The 15,611-nt window shown below is 45.4% G+C and overlaps 1 protein-coding gene across 4 annotated transcripts in view; it reads left to right on the plus strand.

Annotated features, from left to right (window-relative positions):
- Positions 1 to 15,611, plus strand: part of RUSC2 (RUN and SH3 domain containing 2) — a 97,825-nt gene that overhangs the window by 55,981 nt on the left and 26,233 nt on the right. For all 4 annotated transcript variants that reach the window (XM_068251647.1, XM_068251669.1, XM_068251656.1 and 1 more), the window contains exon 3: positions 8,313 to 9,104. In XM_068251647.1, coding sequence (XP_068107748.1) covers positions 8,313 to 9,104 — 792 coding nt within the window. The remainder of the gene's footprint in view (positions 1 to 8,312; positions 9,105 to 15,611) is intronic.

Below are 15,611 nucleotides of genomic sequence, written 5' to 3' on the forward strand. Positions count from 1 at the left end.
AATGTTTGCCCGCATTGCGTTAATTTTCTGGTGAAATGTTTGCCCGCATTGCGTTAATTTTCTGGTGAAATGTTTGCCCGCATTGCGTTTATTGTCTGGTGAAATGTTTGCCCGCATTGCGTTAATTTTCTGGTGACATGTTTGCCCGCATTGCGTTTATTTTGTACTGACATGTTGCCCGCATTGCGTTTACTTTGTACTGACATGTTTGCCCGCATTGCGTTTATTTTGTACTGACATGTTTGCCCGCATTGCATTTATTTTATACTGACATGTTGCCCGCATTGCATTTATTTTGTGCTGACATGTTGCCCATTGCGTTTATTTTCTGGTGTCCGGGGTAACTGTTGCTGCATTTATTATTTAATGGTCATAGATGGCTATGTTTGCTGCTTTGTGGTTACGGTATACTATTAGCATCACACAGTTTCTGCACACCCATGAAGCAAAGTCTCGTTTGACCACATCATGGCGTAAACACTGCTTTCTTATGCCTCGCTGTTACATCATTACGTTAGCTCCGCCCATACAATGTCATGGCCGTGCCCATTTTTCGCCCCCTCCCCCCAGTCTTCGTCGCTGCGCGCTCCTCAGTCCTCCCCACTTTTCGCGATTTTAAAAAGTGTAATCAATTTGCCAGCTGTTGTGTAGCGATTAGCGTTTTTTATTCTGATGTGTGCAGTAATGTAAAAACGCTAGCAAAATCGCTCTGTGTAAGTTTTGACGAGCGATTACGCCAACGTTTATATACTTTACATTGCAGAAACGCTAACGCTCAAAAATGCTGCATGTTCTGCGTTTGAGATTTTGGTAATTGCAATCGCTCCAGTGGAATTTGGCCCATCCATTAACATTAGCTGAACGTTTAGGGAAATCGTTAGTGGGTTTCAGCCCTTAAAGAGAATCTGTATTGTTAAAATCGCACAAAAGTAAACATACCAGTGCGTTAGGGGACATCTCCTATTACCCTCTGTCACAATTTCGCTGCTCCCCGCCGCATTAAAAGTGGTTAAAAACAGTTTTAAAAAGTTTGTTTATAAACAAACAAAATGGCCACCAAAACAGAAAGTAGGTTGATGTACAGTATGTCCACACATAGAAAATACATCCATACACAAGCAGGCTGTATACAGCATTCCTTTTGAATCTCAAGAGATCATTTGTGTGTTTCTTTCCCCCCTGAGGGGGGAGATGCATCACAGAACCACAACACTGAAGAACTTGGCAGCCTTCCAGACACAGGCTGACAAGTCTGACAAGGGAAAGATACATTGATTTATTACAGAGACTGTGATAGTACAAAGTGCTGCAGTAAGCCAGAACACATTAGAATAGCTTTTGGAACTTGTAGGATGATAAAAAACAGGATGCAATTTTTGTTACGGAGTCTCTTTAACCACCCTGGCGTTCTATTAAGATCGCCAGGGCAGCTGCATGAGGGTTTTTTTTAAATAAAAAAAAAAATATTTCATGCAGCCAACTGAAAGTTGGCTGCATGAAAGCCCACTAGATGGCGCTCCGGAGGCGTTCTTCTGATCGCCTCCGGCGCCCAGAATAAACAAGGAAGGCCGCAATGAGCGGCCTTCCTTGTTTTGCTTAGATCGTCGCCATAGCGACGAGCGGAGTGACGTCATGGACGTCAGCCGACGTCCTGACGTCTGCCGCCTCCGATCCAGCCCTTAGCGCTGGCCGGAACTATTTGTTCCGGCTGCGCAGGGCTCAGGCGGCTGGGGGGACCCTCTTTCGCCGCTGCTCGCGGCGGATCGCCGCAGAGCGGCGGCGATCGGGCAGCACACGCGGCTGGCAAAGTGCCGGCTGCGTGTGCTGCTCTTTATTTCATGTAAATCGGCCCAGCAGGGCCTGAGCGGCACCCTCTGGCGGTAATGGACGAGCTGAGCTCGTCCATACCGCTAAGGTGGTTAAAGTGGATCCGAGATAAACTTTTACTCATTGCATAATTGTGTTCCTTTCATATAGTTTATAGGGCTTTCCTCAAGCCAAATACTTTTTTGTTTTGTTTTAATGCTCTAATTCCCTATAAACTAAATAAACCACGCCCACAGGTTTTTAGAGAGCCTTGGCAGTAGCAAGGGCTTATGGGAGCTCAGTCTGGGCAGGAGGAGGTTACTAGCCAGAGATTTCAGAGGTAGAGGGGAGGAGGAGAGGGGACTGAATTTGTCACATTACACACAGGCAAGCTGATAGCATCTCCCGCCCTCAGGCCTGTGACAAACAGAACATGGCTGCCCTTGTATCACAGGAAGAAATAAATATAAACTGTTGAAGCTGTTTGCAGCTAGATTTGCTGTATAAACTATCTAAACTTTAGATAAGATATATAGACAAGTTACTTGTTATAGTTAGTTTTGTCATCTCGGATCCGCTTTAATAATCTATAAAATGAATATTGTAAAAAATAAGCAATTTTATTCATTCCATTATTTTCACTACAGTTCCTCTTTAATACTTTCACTCAAAGCGAAAATAGATTGCATGTGTGTGAGGAGCCTCAGACGATTTCTGTAATAATCACCAAACTCCCGGGGGACCTGTGATCTATTTGTGGTCACCCCGTACAGTGGTGGTGAACGCCGTCGCACACATTGAAGTCATTATGAAGGCGTCCAAGCTGTTACATTCACATTGTTCATTGTTTAATAACAATGGCCGGTTACTAAGCAACATCTGCTCCCCAAGAGAACCAGTCTTTTGGCTACATTAAATATTCAAATTAACCCGCTCTCTGCCTCTCTCACTAATCTTCTGTTTCGCTATCAGTGTCATGGTTCTTATCCAAGAAAATCTCCTTGTTGTAGTGCTGGGAATACACAACACAATCAGTTTTTTCGGCAGATACCGTAGATCACTCGATAGATAATTCCCAACAGGTCTAATCTGATTTTGATCGTTTTTCTGAACGATTTTCTCATAAAAGTGGATGGAAATTGATCAGAAAAACAGAAAAAAGTGAATCCGCCCAAAAAAAATTAATCGTGAATTCCCAGCATAAGAATTTAATTATTTATTTTCCATATACGGAAAAATATATTTCTATGTTTGCTTCCCTCCCGAATAAGAGTATATTTGAGACTGTGATATATTTCAAAAAAATGTAAACTCTCTTTGGCCAGAAACCCACTGGGAGCGCTTTGTAAGCGTGAGTGATTTGAAAAAGCTCTTGGTAATGCAATGCTATGGGGGATTTTTATAAAATCACATCACTCAAGTGGGATCACACCCATAGCATTACATTAGCTAGAGCTTTTCAAATCACAAAGCACTCAGAAAAGCTCTCCTAGTGGGTTTCTAGCCTTTTGGTATTCCCAAAATGTGCCCCAAAATCACACTTGTATGCTCACAGGCAGAGCACAAGTAACATGCCTGCTTATAATGTTATACATGGTACAGGGTTAAGGCTGCTACACACCATGCAATTTTTACTTCAAATCCGATTCGAGCGAGTGATTAGATCGATATTTCGATCGGATATAAAAGAATGCTGGCATAAACACGTATGCAACTTTAAAAAAAAAAATCCAATCTGATTTATGTTTATTTTTCTGATTTTATAGCATTTGAAAAAAAGTAGTTTAATCGATCATTTCCAGCAGGTCAGATCTGCTTCCAATTGAGAAATCGGAAGCAGATCCAAAATTGGCCTAAAGCTACATACACATGCTAGATGGTTTTCAGCCTAGGCGGCTGGTCAGAGCCACGTCTGCCCAGAACCTACACATCAACTCGACCGAGCACTGCTGAGAGCATTATTCTCTCCCCACCTGCTTCACCGTGTGCTGCTGCATCTCAAGTACTGTCAGGTGATCTCTGCGGAATGTTTGATACTGAGAGTTAGGAGGCAAGTGAAAATAATCCTGGATTTCCAGAATGCTTGGGGGGGAGGGGGAATTCCACATAGTTAATCAGCCTATGCTGAAAGCAGGACAATTAACCTAAAAGTGGGTGTCCTCCACTGTATGTCACTACAAGGCCTCTTCAATAAACAGAACATACCGGTGAGCTCACTCCAACCTGAATAATCACAAATACCTTCTGTTTTGAGAAGGCAAACTTCTGATTTTAATATCATTTCAGTAAGGAGGCTTTTTGGTCCTTTTTAGCCCCTTACACACTCCCTAGAGTTCTGGTTCACCATGAGCTTTCTGGGTAATCTGTAACTCTGGGAGTTTCAAGTCCTACCCCATAGAGCCACATTAATCCATGCCATGCACTGATGAGGATCAACCTGTCCGAGTCAGTCTGTATGCATGTTGGATTATTATGGCTCTGTAATAACAAGCTGACACATCATTGCATTCTAGTGGTTCTGGAGGTGTGGCTAGCTTACAGGAACAACAAAGCATGATTTGCATATACAGCAGTGATGCATTGTGGGAGAACATCATATGATCACTCCATCCTGAATAATCACAAATACCTTTTGTTTTAAAGGGAACCTGAGGTTAGAGTGATGTGGAGGCTGCCATATTTCCTTTTTAACAATACCAGTTGCCTGGCAGTGCTCCTGATCCTGTGTCTCTAATACTTTTAGCTGTAGACCCTGAACAAGCATGCATCAGATCAGGTACTGACTCAGCTGATTCAGATTTTACTGGATTAGCCATATGCTTGTTCCAGGGTTTTGACTTGGACACTACATATATGCTAGAAGATCAACAGGGGTGCCAGGCAACTGGCATTGTTTACAAGGAAATCAGTATTGCAGCTTCCATATCCGTCTCACCTCCAGTTCCCTTTAAGAAGGCAAACGTCTGATTAAAATGAATAAGATGCTCTGTATTTCCAGGGCCCTTATGTGTGGCCTGTTTAGACTGAAGTGCGGTAAGATGGAGAGACTGTGACGGCATCGGTGCCATGCTGTGCTTGACTAAGAAACTAATTTAGCATATGAAATGGCATGATGGCGCTCGGAGCTCCCACAGTCCCCCTCCAGAGTCTCCTGATTGTTAGATGCGCCTATTATAGGCCTTGTGAAGTTTCTCAGAAATCGCCAGCTTTTCGCTCTTCCCTCCTGCATGAGAGGAATACTGATTTCGGGAGGAGGAGAGTCTGGGTTGGTGCCAGGAGCAGACGTTGGTGGAACCTGATTTGATTAGTAATTTGTTCTGATTGTGACTCGGCTGTCAGTGATCCGGCCTCTCCCGCACTGCAGAAACGGCAACAGAACACATCATCAGGGTGCAGCTTAGCCCAGGCAAACCAAGCAATCGCTTGGGGCCTCACCCTGACAGGGGCCTCCCATGCTGTCAGGGTTTCCCTGCCTGTGACTTGTTTGGACGATGCTGCCTCACCATCGCTCACACACAGACCTCAGATCAATGGCAATAAGACGAGGGGGTAGATTGGGGCAGTGACCAAGGAGTACTCTGCAGATGCGGAAGTGAGGTCATTGGTCACTTCCTGCATTTGAAGTGTGCCGCACGGTTACTGTCTGCTACTTCGGGTCACTGCTGATCTGCTGGTCTGTGAGTGTCGGTCGGGGATGGGGAGACAACGGAAGCTACATACCCCCACTGACACCTATGCCCTATACCAGGGAACTTTTGGCTACCTATACTGGGGATGGCTACCTATATGGGGGACACCTTTGGCTACCTATTATTACAGGAGAACGGGCCTCTGACTAAGGGGAAGGACCACAAATGATGTGCTGCTTTGGACCCCAAAATCATTAGCAGCAACCCTGCATATCATGCTTGTTAACAGGGGCATAACTATAGTGGAGCAGGCCCTGTGACCGCAAGAGCTGTGAGGGACCCCAAACTTCTTTTCCTTTGATACAGGAACCCATCCTTCTGATCAGGTGTTTTTGTAGCTACACTTGCTATGGGTGTAAAGATCCTGATGGCCACACTTGGAAGATGGGCCCCAGGCTGTGAGGGTAATCAGGTGTAGGCAAGAGAAAAGGGGTGAACACTTGGGGGGGCTCATCTGTTTTGTTGGGGCCCTGATGGTTTTGTAGTAATGCTCCTGCCCAAGGCTGGATTTATACATTTTGTGCCCCTAGGCCAAATATGTTGTGTCTCCCCTTTCCTGTACAGCAGCCCCCTCCCATTCCATGTGGAGCCCCCTCTTCCATGTGTATCATCCATGTACAGCAGCCCCCTCCCATTCCATGTGGAGCCCCCTCTTCCATGTGTATCATCCATGTACAGCAGCCCCCTCCCATTCCATGTGGAGCCCCCTCTTCCATGTGTAACATCCATGTACAGCAGCCCCCCTCCCATTCCATGTGGAGCCCCCTCTTCCATGTGTAACATCCATGTACAGCAGCCCCCTCCCATTCCATGTGGAGTCCCCTCTTCCATGTGTATCATCCATGTACAGCAGCCCCCCTCCCATTCCATGTGGAGCCCGCTCTTCCATGTGTAACATCCATGTACAGCAGCCCCCTCCCATTCCATGTGGAGCCCGCTCTTCCATGTGTAACATCCATGTACAGCAGCCCCCTCCCACTCCATGTGCAGCCCCCTCTTCCATGTGTATCATCCATGTACAGCAGCCCCCCTCCCATTCCATGTGGAGCCCGCTCTTCCATGTGTAACATCCATGTACAGCAGCCCCCTCCCATTCCATGTGGAGCCCCCTCTTCCATGTGTAACATCCATGTACAGCAGCCCCCTCCCATTCCATGTGCAGCCCCTCTTCCATGTGTAACATCCATGTACAGCAGCCCCCTCCCATTCCATGTGGAGCCCCCTCTTCCATGTGTATCATCCATGTACAGCAGCCCCCTCCTATTCCATGTGGAGCCCCCTCTTCCATGTGTAACATCCATGCACAGCAGCCACCTCCAGTCCATGTGCAGCCCCCTCTTCCATGTGTAACATCCATGTACAGCAGCCCCCTCCCATTACATGTGCAGTCCCCTCTTCCATGTGTAACATCCATGTACAGCAGCCCCCTCCAGTCCATGTGCAGCCCCCTCTTCCATGTATAACATCCATGTACAGCAGCCCCCTCCCATTACATGTGCAGCCCCCTCTTCCATGTGTATCATCCATGTACAGCAGCCCCTCCCATTCCATGTGCAGCACCCTCTTCCATGTGTAACATCCATGTACAGCAGCCCCCTCCCATTCCATGTGCAGCTCCCTCTTCCATGTGTAACATCCATGTACAGCAGCCCCCTCCCATTCCATGTGCAGTTCCCTCTTCCATGTGTAACATCCATGTACAGCAGCCCCCTCCCATTCCATGTGCAGCACCCTCTTCCATGTGTAGCATCCATGTACAGCAGCCCCTCCCACTCCATGTGCAGCCCCCTCTTCCATGTGTATCATCCATGTACAGCAGCCCCTCCCATTCCATGTGCAGCCCCCTCTTCCATGTGTAACATCCATGTGCAGCAACCCCCTCCCATTCCATGTGCAGCCCCCTCTTCCATGTGTATCATCCATGTACAGCAACCCCCTCCCATTCCATGTGCAGCTCCCTCTTTCATGTGTAACATCCATGTACAGCAGCATGTATTTTTTTAAACCCAAATAATGATATAACTATGTAAGACCTTAAACAATGCATATTTCTACTGAATCACTTTTCCAATGGAATGATGTCATCGTCTGGGACGGATTTATGGAAAGGCCACAAAGGCCTGGGCCTTGGGCGGTTGTGGGCTAAAGGGCACCTGCACATGAAGGAGGGGTTACTGCATATGAAAGAGGAGGGTGAAAATGGGGAGCAACACATGAAAAAGGGAAATTGATGCTCATTGGAGCTGTTCATGAAAGATAGGGGCTGACATGGATGATACACATGTAAGAGGGGGCTGCACATGGAAAGGGAGGGGCTGCACATGGATGATACACATGTAAGAGGGGGCTGCACATGAAATGGGAGGGGCGCTGCTGCGCAAAAAGAGGAACCACAACATACTTGGCCTAGGGGTACAAAAAGTATAAATCCGACCTTAGTCACCATCTGGGCCGGCTCTAGACTTTTTGCTGCCTGAGTCAAACTTGTGACTATGCCCCCCCCCCCCCAAATAGGAATGATCGCACAGCACTCGACAATTAGCACAGTGAGCCCCCCCAAAACACCCTCAGTATAGGTAGGTAGCCAGGTATAGGTGCCCCCAGTATAGGTTAGCCAGGTACAGTTGCCCCGAGTATAGGTTGGCCAGGGACTCTATTCACTTCCTGTTTCTGCCTGGTGCTGCCCCCAGACTTCTGCTGACTGAGGAAGTTGCCTCACTTGGCACCATGGGTGGACTGGGCCTGGTAAGGGCCTGGTAAGCATTATGTAATACTGTTGTCATCTTGCTGATTCATAATTTTCTTCTCTTCTGATAGGAATGGGAGCAGAAGCCAAACCTGTTTTCCGCTACAGTAAGGACCAGCGCCCGACCACTCTGCCCATTCAACCGTTTGTGTTTCAGCACCATTTCACCAAGCCAAAAACACGCCCGCTACACAGCCACTTCACTTCCAGCCTCTCCCAGCTCTACGGCTTGTCCAGCAGCCGGTCATCCAGTCAGCAGAATGTGTCAGAGTCCCAGTCGTCAGCTCCAGTCACACTGGCTGGGCAGACGGAGGGAGGCAACAGCCATCCTAGAATGATCAATGTGGCTGGGAAACTTTCACTGGATGAGCTGGTGAACGTCAAAGATGACCAGAGCATGAAGCAGGTTCCAGAGACAACACGCCCATCACCACTGGGCAGCTACTCTCCCATCAGAAATAATGCCATGTTCTTCCAGAGCATGGACTCTGGCTCATCTAGCTCGCCTTCTCCAGAGAAATCCAAGGAGAACCAGCCTCCCAGGAGCCGCTCTTGCCCAATGTCTGCCAATCTTTTGCCTTTTAGGTCGCAACAAGCCAGGGGTACCACTTTACCTGGAGCTGCTGCCAAACCCGCACGAAAGTATGAGGTCTCACCAAAGGTAGAAGTCCAGAGGTCAGTTGCGAAGAGAGAACCTCTGAAGGAACCGAGCACAAAGGTGTCCAAGCATGGACTTCCTCCCATCACAGCACTGCCTCTGCTGAGCACCATCCTTCCAGAGGTCTCTAGTGACCAAGCTGGAAGTGAGGACAACAAACTCAAGAGTATCCCTGAGAAGATCATGATGTCAAGACCCGTAAACGGTAACATATCACCCATAGATGGTAACTTATCGTTGTATGTAGACTGTAAGGGTTTCACGGTAGTAGAGATGATCTGATCTCTTAGAGATATTCTCCTGCTTACAACTGATTTGTAGAAGCAGAAGTCAGACATGAACCCATAAATGCAACCAACCAGAACCTCTTAAAATGATTTTTAAATTGTGTGCTTCTCCATCTCTGAAGAAGAGGAGATGCCCCCAGGAGGATTGATCATCTCTACTGTAGAAATGTCCCTAATTACAGTTTGTTTGGGATGAAATTCCAATTTCTGCATCGGAAATTGCCATTCCGACTCAGCATGTGGAGTTAAATTTCACAGAATTCCCATAGAATTTCTGCCATTACATTATAGTCAATACTGTGCCAACTTCCGTCGTTAATTGGAAACCCCCCATAAATGAAGTCTTCAGCAAATGTTGATATCTTTGGGAGACTAGTCGGAATAAGTGAATTTTTGAGAAAATCGATTTTGAATACATTACAGAAAAAAACATTTTAAACTGGGCAAAATGACATTTTGCTGCATACACTTATTAGTTTCAAGCACTGTGTACAGTACATATTTTATACATTTTAAGAAAAAGACAGGGTGGGATCCCCACTTTAACGCCTTGTCACTAGTGGGGAGTCCTGGAGGGACTTTCAATGCTGCTCTGCCACTGCTGCCACCACTAGTCCCTGCAAGCCATGCCCTGCAAGCCCTGCCCACACTGTACTGCACACATAGTGCCTACCGACCCCCGTTGGCACACAGGGCAGGGCACCCACTGCGCATACATGCAAAAAGGGCATCTGGAAAAAAAGGGCGTGGGATATACCGGTAGATGAAATTTTAAGAGATTATCTATAACAATATTTTTTTTTCGTTTCTAAATCATTCTCTAAGATCAAGTAATAAATGTTGAAATAACGGTAATAAAATCGCAAAATATTGTCTATAACAATAAAATTATATTTATTTACACTTGTATTAAACATAGTGAAAAATGTGTACATGATCTTCTTAAAAAATTAGCATATTGTGATAAAGTTCATTATTTTCTGTAATGTACTGATAAACATTAGACTTTCATATATTTTAGATTCAAATACACACAACTGAAGTAGTTCAAGCCTTTTATTGTTTTAATATTGATGATTTTGGCATACAGCTCATGAAAACCCACATTTCCTATTTTAAAAAATTAGCATATTTCATCCGACCAATAAAAGAAAAGTGTTTTTAAAACAAAAAAAGTCAACCTTCAAATAATTATGTTCAGTTATGCACTCAATACTTGGTCGGGAATCCTTTTGCAGAAATGACTGCTGCAATGCGGCGTGGCATGGAGGCAATCAGCCTGTGGCACTGCTCAGGTGTTATGGAGGCCCAGGATGCTTCGATAGCGGCCTTAAGCTCATCCAGAATGTTGGGTCTTGAGTCTCTCAACTTTCTCTTCACAATATCCCACAGATTCGCTATGGGGTTCAGGTCAGGAGAGTTGGCAGGCCAATTGAGCACAGTAATACCATGGTCAGTAAACCATTTACCAGTGGTTTTGGCACTGTGAGCAGGTGCCAGGTCGTTCTGAAAAATGAAATCTTCATCTCCATAAAGCTTTTCAGCAGATGGAAGCATGAAGTTCTCCAAAATCTCCTGATAGCTAGCTGCATTGACCCTGCCCTTGATAAAACACAGTGGACCAACACCAGCAGCTGACATGGCACCCCAGACCATCACTGACTGTGGGTACTTGACACTGGACTTCAGGCATTTTGGCATTTCCCTCTCCCCAGTCTTCCTCCAGACTGGCACCTTGATTTCCGAATGACATGTAAAAGTTGCTTTCATCCGAAAAAAGTACTTTGGACCACTGAGCAACAGTCCAGTGCTGCTTCTCTGTAGCCCAGGTCAGGCGCTTCTGCCGCTGTTTCTGGTTCAAAAGTGGGTTCATGCTTCCATCTGCTGAAAAGCTTTATGAAGATGAAGATTTCATTTTCAGCACGACCTGGCACCTGCTCACAGTGCCAAAACCACTGGCAAATGGTTTACTGACCATGGTATTACTGTGCTCAATTGGCCTGCCAACTCTCCCGACCTGAACCCCATAGAGAACATGTGGGATATTGTGAAGAGAAAGTTGAGAGACTCAAGACCCAACACTTTGGATGAGCTTAAGGCCGCTATCGAAGCATCCTGGGCCTCCATAACACCTGAGCAGTGCCACAGGCTGATTGCTCCATGCCACGCCACATTGAAGCAGTCATTTCTGCAAAAGGATTCCCGACCAAGTATTGAGTGCATAACTGAACATAATTATTTGAAGGTTGACTTTTTTTGTTTTAAAAACACTTTTCTTTTATTGGTCGGATGGAATATGCAAATTTTTTGAGATAGGAAATTTGGGTTTTCATGAGCTGTATGCCAAAATCATCAATATTAAAACAATAAAAGTGTGAGAAAGCGTAAGGGGGCCGCCGCCGTCAGCCAGCGGCAGGTGACTCCTTCCGCGCATAGTGAGCCTGCAAACGGAGAGGCAGCCGCCTCCTCTCGGTATGAGGCGGCTGTCTCCGTGCAGGGCTCAGCGGAGCGCGGAGAAACCGCCGCGTGCAACGCCCATACCCCCGCTGCGGAGACACCGCTGAGCGGGGCTGCTACGGCTGGGACTCGTAGTCCCTCTCTAGTTTCAGAGCGACGCGCGCGCGCGCACTCAGGCAGGGAATTTATGGCAGCCAGAAAGGAGTCAGCTGACCAGGCTGGTCAGCTGACTCTGGCCCCACTCGTCATTGGCCCAGCACTTAGGGAGGTGCTGGGGGAATACCTGTGTATATATACCACGGGTTGTTCACTTGCTCATTGTCTGGCGTGCGATCACCTATGTGGGAGCACCCAGATCCGTAGTCAGATCCATAAGTGTGCCGGGACCAGCTGGAGCTGTAATCCTACACTTAGCTAGATTCTGTTGATAGCTAAAGTACTAGTTTGATTGTGATTATCTGTTATGACCTTTGCCTGCCTTGACTATCCTCCTGAACTCTGATCTTGTACCTCGATATTTCTGATACTCTGTTGCCGAACCCCGGCTCGTTCCTAGACTCCGCCTCAGCCTCCTGATTCTGTACCTCGATATATCTGATACCCCGTTGCCGAACCCTGCCTGTACTTAGACTCCGCCTTTGTCTTCTGATCTTGTACCGTATCTGTCCGTGTGTGTACGACCTGGCTTGTCTGACCTCGAGAACCGACCTTACCGTTAGAGGCGGTTCCTCGCTCTGTTAGCGACCCTTCGTCCTGAGGGTTACTTTCAGACAATCCTTCCTACTGTCAGTCTGACTCCTCCCGTCTTGGAGAGCTTAGGTCTGCGGAAGGAATCTGTGCAGTACTCCTTGCTGCACTGAGGCCTAGTCCTTGAAGTGTTACTGTTACACCAAACACTACACTCTACTCAGGTGAACAGAGGTTAGCTAGTATATCGGATTATCGGTGATACTGCAGATCACTTATAATCTGGTATATATCTGTATTCCCAGTGATACTGCAGATCACCGGTAATCAGATCCTCTCTGTGCTTCACCGATCGTTACAAAAAGGCTTGAACTACTTCAGTTGTGTGTATTTGAATCTAAAATATATGAAAGTCTAATGTTTATCAGTACATTACAGAAAATAATAAACTTTATCACAATATGCTATTTTTTTTAGGAGATCCTGTAAATATAACAGATATTCTACTGTAACTATATCTAACCCTACTCTCACACAGAACTCTCCCTGTACCTATCCCTAACCCTTAGACTTCCCCTGGTGGTGCCTAACCCTAAATCTCTACTGGTGGTGCCTAACCCCAAGACACCACTGGTGGTACTTAAACCTAAACGCTTGTACACACGTCGGATTTTCGCAAACGACCCGTCGTTTGAACGTCCGGTCGTTCGGACGTCAAATCGAGTGTGTGTACAGCCAACAGTGCCGGTTTAAGCAACAATGGGGCCCCAGGGCAAAATAAACCTGGGGGGCCCCCCAACAGATACCCCTGAGCAAAAATTGGCATTAAGGGACCTTTTTTGCAGCTGGTATAGTCAGGGTTTGAAGCCCCAATCGGTCGGAGCTCCACATTCTGGCTACCCCAGCCTGCATGGGGGACAAGGGGTTAAAAAGTTTCAGGAGGGGGGACCCCACATAATTAAAAAAAAAAATTCCCACACTCTAAACATAAAAAAAAAAATTGGGAAAATAGGAAAAAATGTCAGGGATCTTCATACAGCCATATTGCGGCTGTATAGCGATCCCTGGCCAAAGCGCTGCAGCTGCGTATGGACCCCCTGGACACCCCGTCAGGAAATGTATTGCTCTTTCTTTTGATACATGTAAAATTACACTACCGTTAGGTACTAAAAGTGACTTCGAAACTTTAAAATCAATTTTCTCAAAAACTATAAGGTCTTTTTGAAAAATTGTTTTTTTCCTCTTATTCCCAATGATCTCCTTAACATATCCTGCAAATTTAGGGTGTCTAGAATTTAAGGTGGATTTGCTATTAACCATTAAATTTGGCTGGTTTTTAAATGTGTATTTTTTTTCCTTTGAAACTTTAAAATCGATTTTCTCAAAAACTATAAGGTCGATTTGAAAAATGTTTTTTCCTCTTGTAGCCACTGGGGGCCCCTACAAGCTCTGGGGCCCTGGGGCAGCTGCCTCCTTTGCCTCCTTTTGCCCTGACAGCCAAGCAGATCGCTCAAGTCCAGTCTTATCAGCTGAACGACAGACTGTACACACGCCCAATTTGACTTCCAAACAACCGGACGTTCAAATGTCCAAACGACGGGTTGTTTGCAAAAAAAATTTGTGTATGTACCTGTAGACCCCCCCCCGGCGATTCCTAACACTAATATCCCCCGGGTGGTGCTTAATCCTAAGACCCCTCTGGTGGTGCCCAACCCAATCCCCCCCTGCACTTTGCTACAAATAACATGAATAGAAAAAGCTATATATTTCTAATAGAATAAATAGCTTATGCATTAAAAAATCTTAAAATAACGGTAATATAAAATGCCATATATTAGTAAGATAATAAATGTCAAAAATATAATTTAGGCATTATAATTCTGAAAGCAAGGTTAATACAAAAAGCGATATATTTGTAAGATAATAAGCTTTAAAATGATAATTATACTTCTAAAAGCGAATTATAAAATAAGTAAAAAAAATAGTCAAAATGAATTTGTTAACGATATTTGTCACAAAACTTATTCCGTAAACAAAAATTTTGATTCCACGGTCCCGACGCTCGATAAATTTCTTCTTTGGTGCCTAATAGCCGATATTTTGCATTGCAGCCTATGATGCGCCCTTTTAGTCCATCAACCATTTGCGCCCTTTTATTCCATTAGCCATTTGCGCCCTTTTTTCCTGTTCCCCCACAGACAGCACCCTGCCCTGTGACACACCCGGCCAACCATGCATTGCTGCAATTTAACCCAGTAGGGCAGTGATGGCTAACCTTGGCACTCAAGCTGTGGTGGAACTACAAGTCCCATGAGGCTTTGCAATACTCTGACGGCTCTAAGCATAACTCAGGGAGGCAGAGGCATGATGGGATTTGTAGTTTTGTCACAACTGAAGTGCCAAGGTTAGCCATCACTGCAGGAGGGGTTAATGTGCAGAAGTGTGGCAAAGTAGGGGTGGCCAGGGGACGGGTGTTGGCAAAAAATGTCATTTTACCAACATTCAAAATCGATTTTCTCAAAAATGGTCTTTTTGGAACAATGTTTTTTCACTTGTTTTCACTATTCTCCCAAAGATACCGGGCAAATTTGGTGAATATTGTCTTTATGGGGGCTTTGCAATTAACCGCGGAATTCGGCGGTATGGACTACAATGTAACGTATAATGTAACTGGAAATTCCGTCAGAATACCGTTCGTAAAGCAGAATTACCGGGCACAATTCGGAATTCAGAATTTGGCAATTCCGACCATCCCTAATGGTTTTCCACATAGCCAGTCTACTGAGATGTCTTCTCTTGAAGTGGATCTTTTTTCCTGTTATGTTTTTTTTTTAACTATTGCTTTATTGTAGTTGCCAATTTGACCAATGTATTTTGCAGTATCTTTGCCTTCTTCTCAAACTGTATCTCTTGTTTCATCTTGACATAGGCCTCAATTCACTAAAAGCTTTATCAAACACTAAAACGTTTGATAATTTACCTCATGAGTAAAATCTAATTTTGAATTGAAGGTGTTATAGATTTATCAAATGTTTTACCGATAAGTTGTTCAATAAATCTATAGCACCTTAGTGAATTCAAAAGTAGACTTTACACATGAGGTAAATTATCAAACATTTGATAAAGTGTTTGATAAAGCTTAGTGAGTTGAGGCCATAGTCATGAATCCAGTACACCATCTAATTGTCCTGCTCTCTCAGTAAAGATTTATGAAAAAAATAAAAACAACGACAAAAAAACAAAACCAAAACAGAGCCAAAGACTAGGCGGGGCTTCCTGCA

Source organism: Hyperolius riggenbachi, chromosome 1 (assembly GCF_040937935.1).
Source record: "Hyperolius riggenbachi isolate aHypRig1 chromosome 1, aHypRig1.pri, whole genome shotgun sequence".
NCBI classification, from domain to species: Eukaryota; Metazoa; Chordata; class Amphibia; order Anura; family Hyperoliidae; genus Hyperolius; species Hyperolius riggenbachi.